The following is a 22,421-nucleotide window of genomic DNA, read 5'->3' as shown; positions in this document are numbered from 1 at the left end:
GTTCATGTTGAGTAATTCACCTTGAGGAAAGAAAAACACTCCATATATCCATGGTTGTACTCATTAAAAAAATACAGGTTTTTAACAGCTTTCTCTATTATTCAGCATTGAAAATAGAGAGTCATGACTATACAGACATTTGCGTGTTACGGTCATTGTGATGTTGCTGCATTTGCCCTGGAAATGGTTTAAAATCACATACAGATGTATCTCAATTAATTAGAATATATTGGAAAACTTATTTCAGCAGTTCAATTTAAAAAAACAAAAATGAAGCTCACTTTGTATAGATTCACTACACACAGAGTGAAGCATTTCATGATTTTATTTGTTATAATTTTGATGATTATTGCTTACAGCTAATGAAAAAGACAAATGAGAAAACAAGCAAGTAATGGGAAAATATAATGCAAACTATATACATAGACATACATAATGCTTAGAACTGTGAGGCAGACCTCCTTTGCACTAGTACTGTACAGTGTTTTCATATTTTTGAGTTGTATTTTTGGTATTCAAACCAAAATCACTTTTGATTCTGGTCATTGGGAATGCAACCATATTTTTATTCAAATGATTCAAGTAAAAGAGTGGAATGGTTCAATACTGTAGGACAGGGGGGAGAGAAATATCAATAAATTGCATCACATATGATACAATCCAGTGAGTCGGTTATCTTTCCTAGTTTGACCTTTACTTTAGCCCTTGAAACAGATAAGATAATCAATCTTGGTTCCCGACAACGTAGCATCAGTCATGTAAAAAGTGATGACATCAAAAAGATGAGCAGATTATTTTCGAAATTATATGAAAACTATTGTGATTGTGTAATTTGCATACATTCAGGGGCACCATACATGCATTCTCCAGTAAAACCATCTTCCCCCCCCCCCTTTTACATTAACTATGTGAACCGTCAGCATTTGAGAGTTACTGATGCCGGTTACAAATGCACATGAACGTAAAAGTCTGTGGTCTAATCTAATGTGACGGCTTCATGTGGAGAGATAGCGAATAATAAAGATAATAGTTTTCTCACTTTTGCCCCCATGGCACGATGTGACGAAGTGAACACTCAAGGTCAAACAGTCAGCAGGGAAAGTGTCAGGATTTATAATCCAGGTCAAGACACAAGGTCACAGGTTCGAAATGCAACTCTGCTTAACTTCCGGCTTTGAGATAATGTATTAGAGTTTGTGGCTTGATTTCACACTTGATGATGAAAAAGTCAATTTTGAATGCATAAATCTTTATATATTTTATTTTCAACCTTTTTGGACGGCTTTAGACGCAACATAATCCTTCAATGTCAGGATGTAAAAGATCTTAATGCACAAAAACAATGGATTTAAACGGTGCCTAATTATAGGTCGAGTGTATTGCCATAAAGAACAACAACAAAAAAAGAACTATTTTGTTTCTGTCCACAAAAATGTTTCTCAGTAAAGTGAATTAGAAGTTAGAATACATTGTTACCTCTGATTTTACTGCAGTATTTGTGAATATCTCGCCACATGAAGATGAAAATTAGATGCCACAATGGCAATCATTTATGTATTCATTGATCAGTCCACTTTCACTATTGACGATATAACGTTCCATTAAGGGTCTTATCAGACTGATTGTTTCACTTCTTCAACGATGTCTTTTGAACAAGCAAATCAGGCCCGCCCCCTCCAACATATTTATGATCGCTATTTATGATCGCTATCGTCGACTGTGACCAGGTACAAGTGATAATAGACAAACCGAACCGCCTGACAGAGTGAGCCCAGTCGAAAGACACTCTATGAGGATACATTTGGGGAAAAGATTTTGGGATTTTTGATAAAGATGATTCTTCTGGTGCTTCTTGCTACCTTCCTCAAGTTCTCCGGGACAACAGGTCACTAGGTGTTTTTTTTGTCTTGTTTGTATATATAATATACTGTATATATGTGTGTGGTGTTGGGAGCATGTTGGATGGGGATGAATTAATATAATGAATTTTCTCTGCTGTCTTCCAGTAAATGGGCTGCCTTGCGATCAGATGCTCCACTCTCATCAGCCCCCTTTGAATGGTATTCCTAGCAAGCTCCGTTAGAGCACATTATACAATATATTAAATACTTGCATATTCATTCTGATTTTGTCTCTTAAGTAAACAGTGTAAAGCCTGCAGACGTGGCGGGTTTCGCCTCTATCGGACTGCACATGCACAGGTGAGGTTTATTATTATAATTTTCATCCAAATAATAATCATCATTATTATTTTATTGCCACATAAAAGACTAAATATGTTTTTTTTCCCCCCCTGCAGCACTAAGTTGTCCAATGTAGTATCAAGACTACAAGGTGAATTTTCAACTTCCTGTGCGCACTGAGATGTGGAAATTTTAACTACCGGTACTCCTCGGAACTTTGTTATCTAGTACACTTGGAAGAAAAGTACTGAATGTACAGTATGCCATTCAGATAAAACACATTTCTTCTGACAAAACACCCACTTCAGCTATTTCATAGCTTGGTGAAATAGATGCAGTGCCTGTATAAACTGTGTTGAATGGTAACCGGTCTAATGTATACAGGCTAGATATACAGTAGTCATACAGTATATACTATACAGTATTGACAGTCATATAGCCCATGTACCTGCCTGGAAAGTGCACTGTATTGTCTCATCAATAAATGCATGAAGTACATTGTTATGAAAGTTTGGGTTTTCCCCCTTATCAGAGCTGATGAGCATGTTCAACCCTGCACTGATGGATGCTTATTTGGAAGAAACGGTCATTAATGCCCCTCAGTTTGCAACAGGAGGGTAAACATATTTCTCCAAAATCCAATGAAAATATATCTTAAATACAATGTTGCTTTCAGTGTCAAGTTTCAAATGCTCTGCTTGTAGCACATTGCTGGAGCAAGCAGAAGAGGCATCTCGCTACCTCCAGAACAATCCGGTATGGAGGCGATCCAGTCTAAATCAATTCATATTTCATATCATGTGCTCTTGTGTTTAAGATTATATATATTATATATTTTTTCTATATCATTTATTTTTCAGTTGTTTTTTGAAAATGTCCATCCTGATGATTTCTCTTTCAGCATTCTTGGAAGCTGTTGCTTCTTTTTGTGCAAGTGGACCAGTTCTATGCATGTGACCAGCAGGAGGTAAATAGTCCTCACCTTTTCTGTTAATGTGCATGAAAATGTAGATCTTCTCTACTCTACTACTGTATGCAGGGTAGCCACATTATCAATTGGATAATAATGCATTTTCATTCATACACGTGACTTAACATCTAAATTATTACACTTACATTGTATTCAAACCTTCTGAATATAAAGTGCATCGAGTAATATGTAGAAATGTACAGTAGCATGTTTTTATAACAAGTTGATAGTTAAATTACAACCCCAATTCCAATGAACTTGGGACGTTGTGTTAAACATAAATAAAAACAGAATAAAATGATTTGCAAATCATGTTCAAACTATATTTAATCTAATACACTACAAAGACAATATATTTAATGTTCAATTCGATCAAATGTATTGTTTTTTGCAAATAATCATTGACTTAGAATTTTATGGCTGCAACACGTTCCAAAAAAGCTGGGACAGGTGGCAAAAAGACTGACAAAAGTTGAGGAATGCTCATCAAACACCTGTTTGGAACATCCCACAGGTGAACAGGCTAATTGGGTTAGGGTGGGTGCCATGATGGGGTATAAAAGGAGCTCCCCTGAATTGCTTAATCATTCACAAGCAAAGACGAGGCGAGGTTCACCTTACACATCTGTGAAGGCACCATTAATGCCGAAAGGTACATACAGGTTTTGGAGAAACATATGCTGCCATCCAAGCAACGTCTTTTTCATGGACGCCCCTGCTTATTTCAGCAAGACAATGCCAAACCACATTCTGCACGTGTTACAACAGTGTGGCTTCGTAGTAAAAGACTGCGGGTACTAAATTGGCCTGCCTGCAGTCCAGACCTGTCTCCCATTGAAAATGTGTGGCGCATTATGAAGCGTAAAATACGACAACGGAGACCCCGGACTGTTGAACAGCTGAAGCTGTACATCAAGCAAGAATGGGAAAGAATTCCACCTACAAAGCTTCAGCAATTAGTGTCCTCAGTTGCCAAACGTTTATTGTTGTTAAAAGAAAAGGTGATGTAACACAGTGGTGTATATATATATATATATATATATGTATATATATAGTTTTATATACTGTTTTGAGGTTTTAGCTTCTGCATGTGTGCTTGCATGGCTTTTCTTCCTCACACATTCCAAAAACATAAATGTTAAATGTATGTATTTATGTATTATGTATATATGTTTTTCTTTTTATAATCTTTGAAAACTTTTTATAGGGTTTGCAGGATAATTTGGCTTGGAAATGTCCAGGATGCCTTTTTTCACATGATTCTAGTTGTTCCAAAATGCCAGCCAGAGGAGACAGCTGGCTTTCTCATGAATATTTGATATGTAAATAAGCTTTGCTATGATTGGATGTCTAGTCTCCTTAATATTAATACGCAAAACTGTTTTGCACTGATTGGTAGAACGCTATTTCTATCATCGAAGATATTTTTTAATAAAGAGTGTGTGTGTGAGCGAGATAGAGACAGAGTGAATGAGTGTGTATAATGTGTGGCTAATGATATTGCTAGTTTGCCTCAAACGCGTCCAAATGCTTTTTTCCGTAGTCTATTTCCAGTCTTGAGTTGTTGATTTTCTAATTTAATCCCTTCCAAAGTAGTGCCCTAAACACAGGTGGTCATGTGATGACCGCTGAGCGATAAAGACAAGGTTCACAGCGTCTCTGTGCACGTTGCAGGTTGAGGCCGTTATCACATCAGCCATCAGCGAGGTGGACGCCGGCTTACAGCTGCTGCGTGATCAGGTTTACAATACTTTACATCACAGGAAATCAACTCATCTCCAGTTATCGTTATTACACACTTGATATCTTGATTTGTCCAATTGTGCTGCAGCTGAAGCGGACTCTTGTCAGTGTTGCATTATGGGATGGAGAGAACGACACTTTCCAAAACAAGTACGTGCTTACAAAATGATTGAAATACAGTATCTCACAAAAGTGAGTACACCCCTCACATTTTTGTAAATACTGTCCGGGATTTTTTATTATATCTTTTCATGGGACAGCACTGAAGACTCATTTCACCGTTGACACCACTGAAGGTGTTGTTGTTCATAGTGCCACCATGATTTTTTCGTTCGTTGGAGGGGATATGCTGTGTATGAAGTCCTCTGACATATTTCAGTCCCCAGTAGTTTTCACCAGCTCATTCTGTATTTAATTTGGGTACCCGCTAATGTTCAGTTTCACGGACGGATCGCTGGGCCCTCTTCCGCATATAGAGACGTCACCATGTGAGATTATTTGTGCCGCTTTTAATGGGAAGGAAAAAAAAAACGGCTTCAATTGGACAGGATTGAAGTCGGCTGTGGCGACGCCCGCACCAGCGCAGACGTCCTATTTTAAAAGCGCCGGGGGTACGCCGGTCCACGAACTTACCAAAACCGGGTCTAGCCCACCGCCTCCTCGCAGAGCTCCGCCTAGCGCAGCACTGGATTTGAGCTAGTCACGAAATGTGTTTTTGTTGTTGTTTTTTGCTCCTGGCAGTATCCATTAATTATGTAATTATTGTGGATGGGCATCATAATCAATTTTTAATCCTAAAAAGTGTGTTGACTGACTCTGTGGAATTGATAGTTGAATAATTGCGTCTTAAAGCAAATTGAAAGCAAAATGGCAGAGGTGCAGTTAATTCCGTCTCCACTAGTTTTGATGTCATTGATGGGACATTGAGCTACAACAACTCCTAACCAAAGCTGTAAATATTTATTTGAAAATGTCTTTAAAGTACCAAGAAAGAAAAACAAGACCCAATTATTCAATTTACTGTTGGCTGCCTCCTATCATCTCAACTTTAATGGTCAGCCATTCAAATAATTTTGTCCATTCAAATGTATTTCTAGTTTAGTGTTATTGATTTTCAATTGGATTGCCTACACAGGATAGCTGTTTTGCTTGATTTCTGCCAATGTTGATAATGTATTTCATATAAGACATGCATCGTGAGACTGTAATTGTCATGGAATAATCTGTGGATGATCTGATTTAGAGACAGTACTCTCTCATTTGATGAGTTGATTTATTTTTTCCCCCTGAAAGGTTGTGTCCATGTTTGGAGCAACATCAAGACGGAGAGGTCAGACTTGTAAAAGCCACGCTGACTCATGCCCTGCAGGTTTGTCGCTATTGTTTCAATTCGCCTTCATTTAGCTCTTCAGTTAATGCAGGCACTGCATGCATGTATGCGTGTCTGTATGTAGTTTATGATTATAAACCGTGACACTAGCCAGCCTGAACCCATTTATCTGCCCTTGTTCTCCATTTGGCTGTCTAGTTAATTTCTATTTATCCGTCATTTTTATTGTCATATTGTTTATATTTTTCATGATCTTGGAATTTGGTGTGGCTCTCCAAGTGATAGATTAATAATACTAGCCATTGGTCAGCCATTTTGAGTGCGATTGTAGGGAGGGTGGTGCGAAACGACAGCGAAAGACAGGCTGTGTACAGGCTGCAGGTGCAAATGTTTTAGTTGATAGTGACTGCATGTGACTGAGCAATCCGCGAGAGATGTGATTTATGTGATACGCTTTACATGTACATAATGCATTTGTACTATCGAGAGAGCGTTTTGATCTGTAAACAAAGACGGAGATGGTACGTGTGTCTCAGGCAACTTGAGAGTGATGCTATCTGGACAAAAGAACAATAGTTACCGGTCATGTCAAGTAACTGTTTTTGAACAGAACAGAGATAATTTGATGGTACACAACGTGAGCGTCATTTCTTTTTCATTATGTCCTTCATCCAAACTTGGGGTTCTTCTTCCATTTCTTTTGACAGCAGAGTTTCTTGTTCATCTTGTTTGGCAAGAAATTTGTTGTAGGTAGAGAGTCATTCTAGCACTATACCAAAAAAAAAAAAGACAAATCTAACAAGGGCATACAGTATACCAAAACTGTGCCAAGTACCCAGAGTCATTAAACAATCGAAAGTGTACAATTATGCAGTGACGATAAATTTTGTGTAAATAATGCAGAGCTACAGAACAAGTTTGAAAAAAGATCATTCTGGTTATTCTGATTATTAAACCAGCATTTCCCCACAGAATTTAGCGGGATATTGGTTCAAATCAATAAAATGAGCCAGTCAGCATAAGTGACTGTTTGAGAGAAGCAACGCATAAGAAAAATATACTGGACGTAAATGTTTGCCTTTTCTCGTAAACTGTAGTAGGATAAAATCAGAAGAATTGAAGATAGAAAAGTAGCTGCTGTTGCTCACTCAGTCTGCAATGATTGACCTTTCATGCATAAAACTTCCTTTACTGGAGGCTAATTTTCCTCTTCCAACACGTTGGCATTGGTGCAGGCATCTTTGGATGAACTCCTGGTGAAGAGACACTGGTACAGCGGCAAAGACGACTTCAGTGTCATCCTGCAGAATAAACCGCTGGTCACACACCTCTCTCCTACTAATGTGAGTCTTTTCATGTCTTTCAGTCACTTTAATGAGGGTTATGAAGAGGTAGGTATTCCTATTAGTTTTTAGTGAGAATTTACTCTTAACACATTCACTGCCATTGACGGCTTTAGAAGTCAAATATCCATCCAAAATACAATTCAGTTGATTTTTCGTCATTATTTTTAATGGGCAAAACTTGTGTGAAGCTGTTGCATCAAACCGTCCAGATGTGTTCCATACTAGGCACAAACTTACATTTAACAAGTAAAATCCAATTTATGTTTAAGCTTCGGCGGAAGTCGACACTATCTATCACACTGGTCCGACATTATTTGTGGAAATTATATGTGGAAATTAAATATCATTAACTAACACAATTCAATGAAATAAAAAGAATTCCTGGTTCAAATAAAATAGATTAAATAAATATTTTTAAAGCAACAACCTTGCCTCCTGAAGGTCCCTGATACTAATAGTAACCCGTGTAGCAGATCGCCCCGCATTGCACTGATGTTACAGTGGCTTGTAATAACGCGAACGATGTCTCCGTCATTGCCATGGAGATTCGCGATCTTGTTAGTACAGGCAATGATTAGCCAATGACACTTCTCAGCAAATGATAAATCATCCTCATCACTTTGGATGCTATCAAATACAGTAAGTCTGTTTTGTGACAAGTACAGATAGTAAGTAAGTAAGCACAATGTTCGTTGGTGTCCTCCGTGCAGATTGGGAAGCCTCTCTCCGAGTCACAAGCGTCACATGAGGCCGATAAACTGATGTTGCACTTGTGGACCAACCTGGTGAGTCCCAATGCACGTGCCAGCAATGCGCCTTCAATCCCGGCGACACTCGGCCATTGTTGTGTCAAACGTGTCTTTCAGCTCCAGCCCGCTAGTGACAAACATAACACAGACGACAATGGAAACATCATTGCGATGCAATGTCCAACTGTGGTGAGTACACCGCATGGTTGGGGTTTTACACGGACAGCAGCGCTTTGATGGTGATGAACTTGTTTTAACTATTGGAGGATCATTCAGCTACAACTATCAAGTCAAAATAATAGCCATTATCTATATTCATTGGAAAAAAAGGATTTAATTTGCATTGAATTACAGTTAAATCAACCACACTTGATATTTTGATTAATAGTAAGTCTGGTAATAATTTAATTCTATGGTATAGAAAATTGGTTCTCAACTGTTGTCAGCCTGGGACCCGCATTTTTCTCTTGTTGCAACCCATTGTACAGAAGTTAGGCAGAATAAAGAACGTGTATTGTTCAAAAATACCCCTAGAAAACACACAAATATTATTATTTGTTTGAAACATAACCACTCATGCTTTTAAAGTGCCCTCCTGATTACCTTATTAAGAAAGTGAGGATGAACATAACTGTGATTTATATCTTGGCACTTATTTCGTCTTTTTAGGAAAGTGCAACATCAATAGTTTCCCTTCTTTTTCGGAAATGAAGGCTGCAGACTAAAGCAACTGAACATTTTTTTACAGTCTGAATTATGATGCTATTAAATTTGTTACTACCTGTCCACGACCCACCCAAAATGTCTTTGCGACCCACTTTTGGGTCCTGAGCCACCAGTTGAGGAGCACTGGTATTCAGCGAGTGTGGGTAAAGTAGAGATTAATAACGGTTCTTTAATCCGGCCCACTCAGCATTCACGTTATCAAGAGTCCTGTGATATTTGTGGCATTAATTTAGCTTCCTTTTTTTGGTTAGTTAAAAATGTATTTCATATTTTCTTAATTTATTTATCCAATTAAATAATTGGTTTATTGTAAATAATAAAATGTTTAAAAAACGTGTAAAATATGTTTTATGCTGTATATGCATTTGACACTTGTATTGTATTGACATTTTTAATTATACAAAATAATTATACATAAAAATAAGAATTGATTACCATTTATGATTCAAATAAATTATTTTCCATATTTTACATCTACTGTAGATTTATATATATATATTTTTTCAAACCTCATCTACGATTGACCTGACCCTTCTGGCCATTTTAAAAATCACAGAACTTTACCCGGCCTTGGTAAAAAGGAAGTGTTTTTCTCCATTCAAACAGATTTTGACATTATGATTGATTAATGTCATATTCCTCTCCTTGCCTATTCTCCTTCCCCCCTGTATAAAGGACCGTCCCTTCCTGAGGACGGAGGGAAACTCTCCTACAAGTCACGGTGGCAACGCCTCTCCTGTCATCCGTCCAGTAAGTTGTCTTTCGTGTCACCGAGAGCCAAATGGGAGCCATTGAGGCGGCGTTGTGCGCCTCTTGTTTCTTTCTGACTCTGGATGCGCTGTGTGCGTCTGCTCAGAATACAGGCACACCCTTGCACTGCGAGGACATCGGCCCTTCCCATTCCACACCCACCTCTGGTAAGTGGATAAAATCTTACTTTACAAAATAATGATTTGACATTGTACCAAATCCATGGCATTCCCTCGCTAAATTGCAGAGGTGGCAAAAGTACGCAAAGTCTGGATTTAAGTAGAAGTAATGATTCGATTCTTGTACCAATCAAGAGCTCAACTGACTTTGCGTCTCTCTATTTTTTTTTTACATTGTGTTGTTTTATTCCATGGTATAGAACATTGCTTCTCAACTGTTGTCGCCCTGGGACCAGCATTTTTCTATTGTTGCTAAGTCGCGACCAATTTTACAGAAGTTAGGAACAATCAAGAAAATAGCCCTTAAAAACACACGAATATCATTTTTTTAAACGTAACGTGCTTTTAAAGTGCCTTTCTGTGCACCTTATTAAAATACAGTAACCTAGTATTTAGACAAAGTAAGGAGTAGGACATACAGATATTTGTTGTCAGAAAAATAAGCACCCAAGGAAATTACAGTTACCTGAAATTTCCAGCTCAGTACATTAACAAAGTATTTTCTCTTCGTTTACTTCCCACCAATGCCGAATTGTCTCAGTTGTCCGTTGTTCACTGCCCTGTCGAATACATTACACGTGCGGCACAGAGTTGATAAATCCCATATACTGTAGTAACTGTTGCTCTTTGTGTTTTATCAGTGCATGAACTCAGGCCAGGAGATATCAGAGTGGTCGCTGCTGTGGGAGACTCTCTGACAGTGAGTGAACCTGATTCTGGCTTCATGCGGGACAATACATGACACAAGAAACTCTCAAAAGAGTTAAGAGATATACAATACATGGGAAATATTTTTACTGCACATTTGGATAATTGTGTACTATTACTTATCGGACATTTTTAAGTGAACAATTTTTTGCCTCAATCAAAAGGATCCTGGTGACTTACGTATGTATACATAATACAACTATAAATTTAGAACAATGATTATGCCTTTAAGAGTATGCCGTGGAACTAATTGTCAAAATGTAAAATAATAAAACAATAATAATAAAAAAAGCTTTTTTTTTTTTTTTTTTAAATTAACAGGGTTTTGCAGTCTTGTGTCACTTTTTTTTCTTTATCATTTTCAGCTTAAATATACACACTCACCAAATAAAAATGTAGCTAAACTCCTCATTGAATTCATGTGAAAGAACTCAAATGCTTGAAAAAGAACCTACAAGTAAATAAAAACAAGTGCATTCCTGTAATTATGTAAATGATACCCACTCGATCCACAATTATTTTCCAATTTTTACATTTCATTTGTTTTCCGATTCATAATGCTTAAGTGATGCTTTAAACATAGCAGTTATATTTATCAACTGAGAGAGTCGGTATTGAAGTAGTATGGTTGTTAATCAGTCCTGTGGGTTATTAATCAAAAGAAGAATTTCGTCAAACATAACATTTTACGCAAAATGAATGTATTTTTTTTGCCCTCCAGGCAGGGAACGGAGTTGCATCCAGCCCAGCAAACGTTCTGGATGTCTTGACCCAATACAGAGGTTTATCGTGGAGGTGCCAAAAAAAACCAACTTTGCTGTGTTTTGATAAAACAATGTTTTCATTCATTTAATGAACATGATATTTTAATATCTTGTCTAGTGTTGGCGGAGATGACAACCTCACAACTGTAACAACTCTGCCCAGTGAGTATATTTTAAAAACTTGCCCTGGAGCTCAAGTTGTATTCAACCTATTTTGTTATGTTCATACAGATATATTAAAGCATTTTAATGCCAACGTGACGGGTTACTCCGTTGGGAAGGGGAAACAATACACACCTCAAGCTTTTCTCAACCAGGCTGTTGCTGGAGCAAAAAGCAAGTAAGTACTCCCACATGCGAGTTCAGCGCCTATAAAGTCTTTCATTTCATTATTTGTTTTAAACAAGAAAAACAATCCTTCCATGAGTGACTGGGTTTTAGTTTATGAGCACATGACAACCGATTATAGACACATATTATATTGAAGTAATTATTAAATAAATTCAGATATCACCTACAGCCCAATATTCACATGACTGATTACTGATACATGAAATTGTTTGATGTGCTGAATGCTAATATAATCATTGCAGTCATGCTTAAAATGGGGTTTACTGACCAAAAATGAAAGAAAGCGGAATTATTATTATTATTATTATTGTATTTGTGTGTGTGTTAAATAGGGACTTGCTATCTCAGGTGCGAGCCCTCGTGGCGAGGATGAAGAATGACTCTGTAAGTACGCCACAGTATGTCTGTTCCACGATAAAACCTTCTAATAATAAAACGCAACTTACTCCTGTAGAAAGTGTACAAGTTCAATCTAATTTTAATTCTAACAAAATCACGTGAAATAGACAATACAACAAAAAAACATTCCTGTATTTTTACCTGTGTACAACAAACATGTTGTACTCTTCCACGCAGAGCATCAACTTTGGGTCCGACTGGAAAGTGATCACTGTGTTTATAGGTGGAAATGACCTCTGTGACTACTGCTACAATTCTGTGAGTACATACTTTCAAAAGAGCGGAAAGGGCATGAATCCAGTTAACTGCTTCATTTAACCCCCTCTGCAGCTCTTTTACTCCGTGAAGAGTTATATCCAAAATATCCAAGAAAGCCTGGATTATCTCCATAAAGAGGTAAAGTAGACAAACCGCCGCTGCAAGTTCTCTGCATGGTTTGACTGAGAGTCTCTCTGCCAGGTGCCTCGAGCTCTACTCAACTTAGTCGAACCCCTGCACATTATCCCCTTGAGAGAAATGCATGTGGACGCCTCACTCAAATGCCCCACCTGGCTTGTCAAGTGAGTAGTTGAAAAGCTTCAAAGTGAGCCCAGCGTTACACAGGCTCGTCGTCTCTCTGTTGGCCCCATGATGTGCCCGCTTCGGCTATTTAGTGGCGTCCACGACCCTCGACCAAGTCAAAAACTTTCTACAACAAATACCACCTGAAGAAAAAACAAAAAACAACAACTTAGCTCTCCAAGTGCCACCATTGTGACCAACAATAGGATACAGTAGCGTAGTAGGCCAAAGGGTTTATCCTTAAAAAGTATATTTCATATTAATGTTAGTCACTGTAACATTACACAGTTGAAACACTAACACTGCACTTAAATATAAGGGGAAAAAACTCAAATAATGATTCAATTTGTATGGATTCCGCAGATGTTTTATGTGAGCAGGGAGGTTGACTGTCCCATACTTGAGTTAACTTATCATTAATTGCAAATTTTCTACTGTTGATTTGTAGTTTTGTAAAATAAAACTGCTTCATTAAAGTCTTGTGTGTGTGTGTGTGTGTGAGAAACTTGTGTGTCAAACTGAAGGCCCGGGGGCCAGATCCAGTTCACCACATCATTTTATGTGGCCCTCTAAAGCAAATCTTATGCGTCTACTAATCAGTAGCAAAAATGCAAATTGTCTTCACTTTTAATAATGTTGAGATATTGCAGGCATTAGGTTACCAAACCCCTTTTTAAAATAATGAATTGAACAATAGTTGCTCCTATTTTCCTTGACTTCTAATTTCAAAACTAAGCGTCCATCAATTTGTTGTCTGTATATCACAAGATTTCACATGAGTCTTAATGGGCCTCAAAGAAAAACCACAACTACTATATGGCCCGCAATAAAAATGACTTTGACATTATAGGATAAGACAATCATTTAATGCCTACCAAATTGTTTAAAAAATATAAATAAATAAAATACCGAGTAAGAAACTCTACATACAACTATTTTTGAAAGATAAAGTGGCGTGTGACATTTTTGGGTGAGTCACGGATCAAAATAGAGCAACAGATAAAAAAGGCATTGAGTGTATGGAGGAGTCTACTGAAAAAAAATACAAATAAAAAAAATACAAATAAAGGAGCTACCGCAACAGCCCATCTTTGATCTTTTCTTATAACTATGCTATGTATTATCACTAGTGTGTCTTATTTTTGATTTGTATCCATCCTTTTGCAGTATTCTGTGCCCTTGTGTTACCTTACCAAAGTCCAATTCTACAGCACTGGAAAAACTGGACCAACTAAATAGAAAATATCAGGTAAACGAAAAGCAGGAAGTCAAAGTGCGACGTTAACGGACGCTAGAAAATGATGCGAGCTGACGGTCGCATCGTTCTCTGCCTCACAGCTGATGCTGAGCGAGCTGGTCGAGTCCGGTCGTTACGACACTCGGCCGGACTTCACTGTGGTCACCCAGCCTTTTTTCAGAGATATCATCGTTCCCAGACTGCCGGTCAGTACCGCTGCGGACATTTTTCTTGACATGACAGTGACCATTTCTTTCATCAGTTACATCACCAATTCAGTATACAAGTGAATGGGACAAATATAATGGTCAGCATACAGGATTTTCCCCTTCCCAAAAATAAGACCCGTAATGTTACTTCTTTGGCAGGACGGCCGCCCCGATCGCTCTTACTTCAGTGCCGACTGTTTCCACCTGAGCCAGAAGGCCCAGACTCAGATGGCTCGCTCCTTGTGGAACAACATGGTAGCACTCAAACATTTCAACCTGTTTAGCACTGCACGGAATTTGTGTTTGTATGTGTGCAGTTTACTTTATCCACAATAGCTTTACCACAACAAGACGGATCTGTTTCGATGGTTCATGTTTATCTCTCATTTGTTCTGTTTTCCCAGCTGGAAACACTGGGAAACAAAACATCCTTGCAGGATTTTTCCGGGGACATTCAACTGAAATGTCCATCAAAGGTAGGACACTTTAATGAGTAATTCCTAACAGCAAGAGATCATCAGGTGTGCGGTGGGAAATGATCAAATTTCACTTGTCTGAAAATTATTAGTTTATTCGCTATGTATATTTGTTCATCTGTCTATGCCAGTGACATATAGTGATAGGTAGAACAATGAAATGCTCATCAACTTGTGTAGCCACTTTTTGTGACACGTTTGTTTGTTTGGCGGTGTGCAGCGAGATTGTGTGATGTGTGATCAAATAATTCGGTTTGTTTGTTGACAGACTTCCCCATTCATCCGAACCTATCGCAATAGCAATTACACATACGCTGCTCCTCCACCAACACCAGCACCTAATACAGTAAGTAGTTTGTACTTTTCATCCGACATACTCTTTAGCCAACAAGTACATTTAGTAACCTTTACTCTAGTGATTAAAAAAAAAAAGGGAAGATGAGACGATAAATAGGACTTTATTGCATTGTTCTTAATGTAAGAGGACTGTAACTTTTGTCCGTTGTGGATGAATAAAGTATGTACAGTATGTATGTGTAACATACAAGCAATCACATAACATTTGTGGTTTAAAAATGTTGGGGCTTTTAGAACAGTTTGAGGTGTTACTATATATTTGTTTTTAGAATTTCATGGCGTGCTAGATTAAATTCTCAAATCAAAACCTTTCCAAAAGAAAAAAATAACACACAGCGCAAATGCTTTTGAATACAGAACAGTGTGTTAATAATGAGTGTTTTTTTTTTTTCCCCCAGAACTGGGGAAGTGACTTCTCCTGTGTGGACCTTGCTCCATCTCAGTCGGTGCCAACATCGGGTGAGCTATACGGCGAACAATCATATCAACACGCGATAATCACGTAACCGCTACGAGGAAGTACCGTTAAAGAGTTCACAACGTTCTTTTCTTATATTTCTAGTTCACAAGCTCAGACCAGCAGACATCAAGGTGGTGGGAGCAGTGGGAGACTCCACGACGGTTGGCGTCATGATTATTTGGGATTTTTTGTTGAAAGAACACATTCTTGCATTGGTTGGCTGTCACACACTAAAACACACTACTTTCTATTCGGTTTAGACTAGAAACACTAACGCTCCGGCCTCTCCGTCTCCTCAGTCAGAGCGGAGGGATTGCACTCCGGCACTCCCAGAGTGTGGCGCTCCGATTAACCGAACGGCACACTCCAACAACGCTCTTGACTTTCCGAACGATCTGCGCTTAGAACGAATTTCGTACCCATAATACGCTTCAGTCTCATAGTCTGACTTTCACGTAGCATTGATTTATGCCTAATTGTATTTTTACTTTCTTTGTCTATCAATTCAACACAGGCCGGCACTGGTGCTAAAGCGAAGAATCTGTTACAGCTCAGTAGAGAATATAAAGGCGTGTCTTGGAGGTAAATTAACCAAAGCACGGATGCTGAATGACGGTCACGCTTACAACTGACGACTAACGCGACGACTGTTTGTCGCTCTTCATCCGCAGCATCGGAGGAGACCGCACACTGGACACGGTCACAACGCTACCAAGTATGTCGATCACGCGCCGCACATTTTCATCTCAGGTCCGAGTTTCTGCTTTCAAATCTCGGCTGAGGCCTCCCTGTGCAGAGTTTGCATGTTCTGCTTGTGCTTACGTGGCTTTTCTCCCACATTCCCAAAAACATGCATGCTAGGTTGATTAAAGATATGAAATCGTCTCTAAATCTGAATGGTTGTTTGTTAATGTGTCGTAGGCTACATAGTGTTGTCCACATTTCCCGCAAAGTCAGCTGGGAGAGGCTCCAGCTCACCCACAACTCGAATGAGGACAAGCACGATAGAAAATTGATATACAAATGGATGGATTTTCAAAATATCATCCATGTAGCGACACAATCAAAGTATTTTGCCGTCCTAACGCTTAAATCACAGGTGTCAAACTCAAGGACCAGGGGCCAGATCCAGCCAGCAACATCAATTTATGTGGCCCACTAAAGCAAATTGAGTGTCTGCTTCATGTTTCTTGCTAAATTGATTTTTTATTTTTTTTTTATTTTGGCAGAAAATCTGTACTGGAATTGGAATGAAAAACTGGAATTTCACTTTTATGGGATACTACGAGCAATTTCTTTCAAAATCACCAAATTCCTTATTAACATTATTGAACAATAATTTTATACTTAAATATTGGATGCCTGACTTCTGATTTCAAATTTGTTGTTAATATATGCAAATGCAGGGGCAATTGTTCAAATGTAAAAGTGTGACATAAATGTAGTGAAATAGTTTTGAGTCATAATGGCCGTCTGAGTGGAACCATAACTAAGATGCGGCCCGTGACAAAAATTAGTTTTGACCCGTCTGAAAATCTCAAATATTGTGAGCGGTAGAAGAAGAGGACACTTGTAACCATTTCATTTAGCTTCAAGGCTGTTCTTTTCATTTGACTAAATGTTCTCTGCGTCCTCACAGACATCCTAAGAAAGTTCAACTCAGCCCTGAAGGGCTTCTCCAAAGGTCAGGGTTCAAGACAGAAGGGCTTCAACATGGCTGCAGCAGGAGCCAAGACCTCGTACGTGCCAATATTTATTTCCTACTGCGTACAACAGAGTCGAAATATGGTATTTTATTACCTTTAAATTATACATATTGGACCGACAGTCATTTCAGTGGAGTATTGGAAACTTGACCAACTGGAGTAACTTTCTCTGTAGGGAATAGATTACACTAAAAAATAAAATAAAAATCAAAGTACTGTAAATAGTGCATTTTCTGTTATAGCTCTTTTGCATGTCTCTATGTAAAATAGGCTACTGATACATTATGAAATGGTATACATAAAAAGAAAACAAAAAGAAGACTTACATCAAACTCTGAGTTGGGTGCTGAAGGCCTGCACACTACATGTAAACCACAGGCGAGGTAGTGCCATATTAATTGCATTATGAGTTCATATGAAAGGGATTTAAATGGGATGATGCATTCAGGAACGCGTGAAGAGTCAGACTAAAGGGTGGCGCTGTACCTTTAAGGTTGTGGTTGTCTGCCTCACATTATTTTTTGCATCTGGTATGTCACAGGGACATCCCAAACCAAATCCAAGCTCTCATAAAGGCCATGCGAGAACACAAGGTGAGACCACTAAAAAGAGTAATTCCATTCATTATACTTACAGTATATGGCTATTGTTATTGTTATTGAGCTATAACCGCTTGTGTTCGTACAGGAGGTGAACTTTGACAAGGACTGGAAACTTCTGACAATATTTGTAGGAGGAAATGACCTTTGCCATTATTGCAATGACCAAGTAAGTATTTTCACAAAATATCTCATAAGATTGTTTTTTTCTTTAAATGGCCTCCACACTAATATACGCCAAGTCTCAGTTGAATCGCCAGGGCAACATCCACTCAAATAAATACGCCTTCTGGTTTGATTACATTATGATCGACTGGAACGTATTAAGCATCATAATTGTAAATTCAAAAATAATATACACTATATGTTGTTTTAATCAAGCATAACTTTTTACCTGTGGTTGTAAATTCAATCATAATGTACACTATACCAGTTTGTTTTTTATTTTTTTTTACACCAAGTACAATATATATAGCGCATTTGGCTCTTCAAATACTACCATAACATTAAAATGCTGTCGTGTAGTATGTCTAGGTGTTTAAGAAAAACAACACATTTTATTCCTAAAAGCTACATTTGATGTTATTATAACATTATGCACTTGAACATAGAAACATACAATATATAACAAAATAATGATTTGATTAACATTGAACACATTTACATTTGATTGAACATAGAAGTTAAATAAAATTTTACCAAAATGAAAGTTTAAAGCAAAACCATTCTTGAAGGTTAAATGCAAATGTGTTGTATTAAAATGTTGAATACAATTGAGTTGTATAGGCAGTAATTATTTTGCGTACAACTTGTGGTGCTAGTACCGCATTTTGAGAATCCCTTCACCATACTATCAGTTTATTTAATAAAGCATCATTAATATGTACATCAGGTTATTTTAATTAAGCCACATTGTTTGTTATTGGAAAAATATTTCTAAATTATGTAAAATTCAACACTAATATACAATATGTTGTGTTATTTAAATCAAGCATCATTTTGTATCCATGGATTTTTTTTAATGATTTCAAATTTAATAATCTGCAGTATATTATAATTTGTTACTTTGATACAAATATTTTTCATTATTTAAAATTAAATAATAATGGGCAGTATATTACAATCAAGTATCATTCATTACTTATTCATATAAATATATTTTCTAATTATTTTTAATTAAATAATAAAAATGTAGAGTGTAATATATTAACCAGGTATCATTGGTGACAAGAATACATACATAATTAAGAATTTGTACAAGTACAGCCCTCCCCCAATGGACACCTGGTCCTCTCTGCATTTACATAAATGAGAATACAATATGATGAAATGGTCTGCAACTTTCATTTTGTGGTTTCTGCAGAATAATCTGTCACCCAGTAATTACAGTCGTAATCTGATGCTCGCTTTGGACAAACTCTACCACGAGGTGAGTTGTAGTAAGACAGCAAATGCACTCATCCACTGGCGTGCTGGTCCCAAAATGTGTCTGCTCTCGTGCAGGTGCCCCGGTTGCTGGTCAATCTAGTGGAGATCATGCAGATCGACACATTAAAACAAGTCAAGAAAAACACCCTGGGATGCTCCTTGCTTCAGAGGTTGCTTTTGAAAACGATCGTAGTCGGATTTTCTTTTATTCGGTGGCACATTTTAAAGTGTTTTTGTGTTCTTTCTTTCCAGAACTTCCTGTCCTTGTGTTATTAACCCAACTGAAAACTCCCCAGAGATAGAGGAGGTGAAACGAATCAATCTGGAATACCAGGTATATGAAAACTGCATTTATGACCATTTTTCTAATAAAAAATAAAAAATAGCTCTCCTTTAAACTTCCTTTTTCCCCCCATCACAGGCCGAAATTCATAATCTTATTTCTGGATCTCGTTACGATGGGAAAGAAGATTTTGCTGTTGTTCTTCAGCCATTTTTACACAATTCCTTCATTCCTTTTATAGGCGTAAGCAAATGCTACATACTATGAAATGAATTAAATGTGGGGGGGGAAAAAAAGAATTGAAGAAAATCAATCCATGTTTTACAAGTAACCTCTGTGTTTTGTTTGTCAAGGAAGGGGAAGCCGACACCACTTTGTTCTCTGTTGACTGTTTCCACATTAGTGAGCGAGCTCATGCCGAGATGTCCATCGCGCTGTGGAATAACATGGTGACTAGTCCAGCTATCAACGTTTCTCGGAATTATTCTTTGGTGAATTTGTTATCTAATATCAGGTTTTTTTTTTTTTTTTTTTAAACAGTTGGAGCCTGTAGGCAGAAAACAGGCTTATAACAACTTCACATATGACCGCTCCAAGATTCACTGTCCCACCGAGGTACTGTATGTGTGCAAAGAGCATTGATCATTTTGCTCTTCGATCCAGGTTACATTAGGTCAGATCAAATCTGCAATCAGCAGCTGGTAGGCTTTTTTGTTTTTTAATCACATATCACATCAGCAAGCATGACGTACAGTGATAAAAAATACCTAGATGTCCCCATGAAATTGTGGCGAGATCAGGGATGGGCATAATAATCAGTTATTTGGTTAGTCGTTCGTTACGAATTCTGCTGACTATGGAGTGGATTGTTGATTAATCAAGTCTTGAAGCAACCAAGTCGGAATGAAGTGCACTACTTGACTCCAACTAGCAGAGGTGTTGTTTACTCACTGTCAACTACGCATTTTTTTCTAATTATACGTCTAGTTGGGCAATGTAAATAAGCAATCGTCAATGTTTGCGGTTACATTATCAAGTTTTTTTTGGTATATTGTTTTATAGATGCCAACCGAAATGAGATTTTAATTTTAATTAAATGAACCATTTTAGGAGCCAATTAACCCGATACTGAGGGCTAAAAAAAAAAAAACATGTACTTGTCCAATATAGCGGCTTATATTTCATATATTGGCCGATGACCGAGATATCAACCGATATATGAAAGAAAAAAAATTATATACACAGGATATACACCGTATATGAACACAAATTCTTATAATACCCAAATTATGATTCAAGGCAAAGCAGAACACTACTAAATTAAAATAAGGAACTTTAGTTAAATTTAGTTGAATTACTTACACTGTCAACATAAGGACTGTAACCAGTATAATAATCTTATATTAGACAATGGTGGACCTGGGAATTAACAGTTGCATAAATGTTTCCATGTAACAACAAAAAAATATATATATCTACAGAGACTGAGGTAATAATTACGAAGAAGAGAAAGAACATTTTATACAAAATATTTTTGGGGAACAACCAAATCGTTTTGGGGGGCCTTAAGAACATTTTAAAATAGGGTAACGATGCCACTGCTGTATTTAATGGTGGACCTGGGAATTAACAGTTGCATACATCTTTATTTCACAAAGATGCACCGTACACAATGTTTAAACAATGTAATTCACGCTCTAAAACTGAAACTTATTGTCATGGGGCACTAAAGTCTAGTGTTAAATGTTTTACAAAGCCTGTGATACGCTATTATCAGCCTGACTTATCAGTCGGTCTCTACGAGTTTGATTTGATTTTCTTATTTTCCTTTTTCCTCCAACAGTCCAGCCCCTTCCTCTTTACTAAAGTCAACAGTGCGAGTCGTCAACCTTGGACCACCACGGCCGCCTCCCACACCACCAGTACGACACAAACCGTGGTCATACACCAATGTGCGACCCCCCGGCCGCTGTGGGTTCCTGTGGTGGTGGGAGTTGTTAGTCTACTGGTGGGCATCGCCTTTGCCTGGTTCATGTGCTCTTTTGTGCTTCAAAAGAGAAGCAAAACACAGTGCCCAGTAGAAATGAAAGCAACAGGATTGTAATACAATTATCAGCATTAAGTTGTCTCAATGCCCGCATGCATCACAACTGGACGATTGGACTCTTAAGCCCACCTCGTCAGCCTCGCTCTCTGGTGCTGTATTTGAAAGCGGTGACTCCAAACCAGTGCGCCGTGAGAGCTCAACACGTGCCATAGGAACACTAGTCAATTATTTACTACTGTTCATATATCGATTCCAGAGATGTATCGTGGCAAGCAGAACACGGAAATGCTCTTCTACTTGAGGGCAGAAGGTCCGCTTCACTTGTGTATACACCTGTTGCCATTATCCATACAACAGAAAATGAGCTTTGTGTTCAAACAGGCCCAAATGTTTAACACCAAAACATCTTTACTTCTGCATATTTACTTTTTGTATGTTGGTGTCCCGCAAGATTTTTCTACTGTAAAATATGTGCCTTGGCTCAATTAAGGTTGGGAAACACTGTTTTAAAAGACTTCATCTTCAAAATCTCTATCAGGGCGCAAATAAAAATGTGTTGATGGCAAATATGTATCTGAAATATTTTGTAAGGATATCTGTCCTGAATTTATCATTCATTTGGAATACATATATTTCTTGTATTATGTATAAATAAAGTTATTGTACTGCACTTAAAGGAGACATTATTATTATTATTTTTTAATGAGGTCCCAGGAGTCTTAATAAAAACAAAAAGTCAAAATGGGGCAGTATAATTTAAGTTGTCCGCTACCCTCATCAGCGGTTTAGAATGAAGCATACTGTATACAGTATATATTTTTTAAGTATTATATAAATTCAAACACTCAATTCCCTTCAGG

General features: G+C 37.7%; 1 protein-coding gene across 2 annotated transcripts; it reads left to right on the top strand.

Annotated features, from left to right (window-relative positions):
- The first annotated feature begins 1,733 nt into the window (after window positions 1-1,733).
- On the top strand, window positions 1,734-22,231 carry LOC133468158 (phospholipase B1, membrane-associated-like). Of its 2 annotated transcripts, none has more exons than XM_061753703.1 (42): window positions 1,734-1,885; window positions 2,007-2,060; window positions 2,141-2,201; window positions 2,300-2,334; window positions 2,716-2,800; window positions 2,888-2,939; window positions 3,085-3,150; window positions 4,828-4,893; window positions 4,985-5,046; window positions 6,190-6,265; window positions 7,462-7,569; window positions 8,283-8,357; window positions 8,439-8,510; window positions 9,723-9,797; window positions 9,904-9,964; window positions 10,618-10,676; window positions 11,406-11,479; window positions 11,567-11,610; window positions 11,680-11,788; window positions 12,132-12,183; window positions 12,376-12,456; window positions 12,529-12,594; window positions 12,658-12,758; window positions 13,927-14,008; window positions 14,098-14,202; window positions 14,365-14,460; window positions 14,610-14,681; window positions 14,950-15,027; window positions 15,437-15,497; window positions 15,601-15,659; window positions 16,013-16,080; window positions 16,170-16,213; window positions 17,138-17,237; window positions 17,746-17,797; window positions 17,892-17,972; window positions 19,167-19,232; window positions 19,307-19,401; window positions 19,484-19,565; window positions 19,653-19,757; window positions 19,868-19,963; window positions 20,055-20,129; window positions 21,358-22,231. In XM_061753703.1, exons 1-42 carry the CDS (start codon window positions 1,834-1,836, stop codon window positions 21,616-21,618), a joined length of 3,264 nt encoding a protein of 1,087 aa, XP_061609687.1. In that variant the 5' UTR covers window positions 1,734-1,833; the 3' UTR covers window positions 21,619-22,231. The 2 variants fall into 2 exon arrangements, with proteins under 2 accessions (XP_061609687.1, XP_061609688.1); XM_061753704.1 differs by having other exon boundaries at window positions 1,756-1,893.
- Window positions 22,232-22,421: the final 190 nt, after the last annotated feature.

Source organism: Phyllopteryx taeniolatus, chromosome 18 (assembly GCF_024500385.1).
Source record: "Phyllopteryx taeniolatus isolate TA_2022b chromosome 18, UOR_Ptae_1.2, whole genome shotgun sequence".
Taxonomy (NCBI): Eukaryota; Metazoa; Chordata; class Actinopteri; order Syngnathiformes; family Syngnathidae; genus Phyllopteryx; species Phyllopteryx taeniolatus.
Note: the sequence above shows the minus strand (reverse complement) of the source record. Positions and strands in the feature narration are given on the sequence as shown.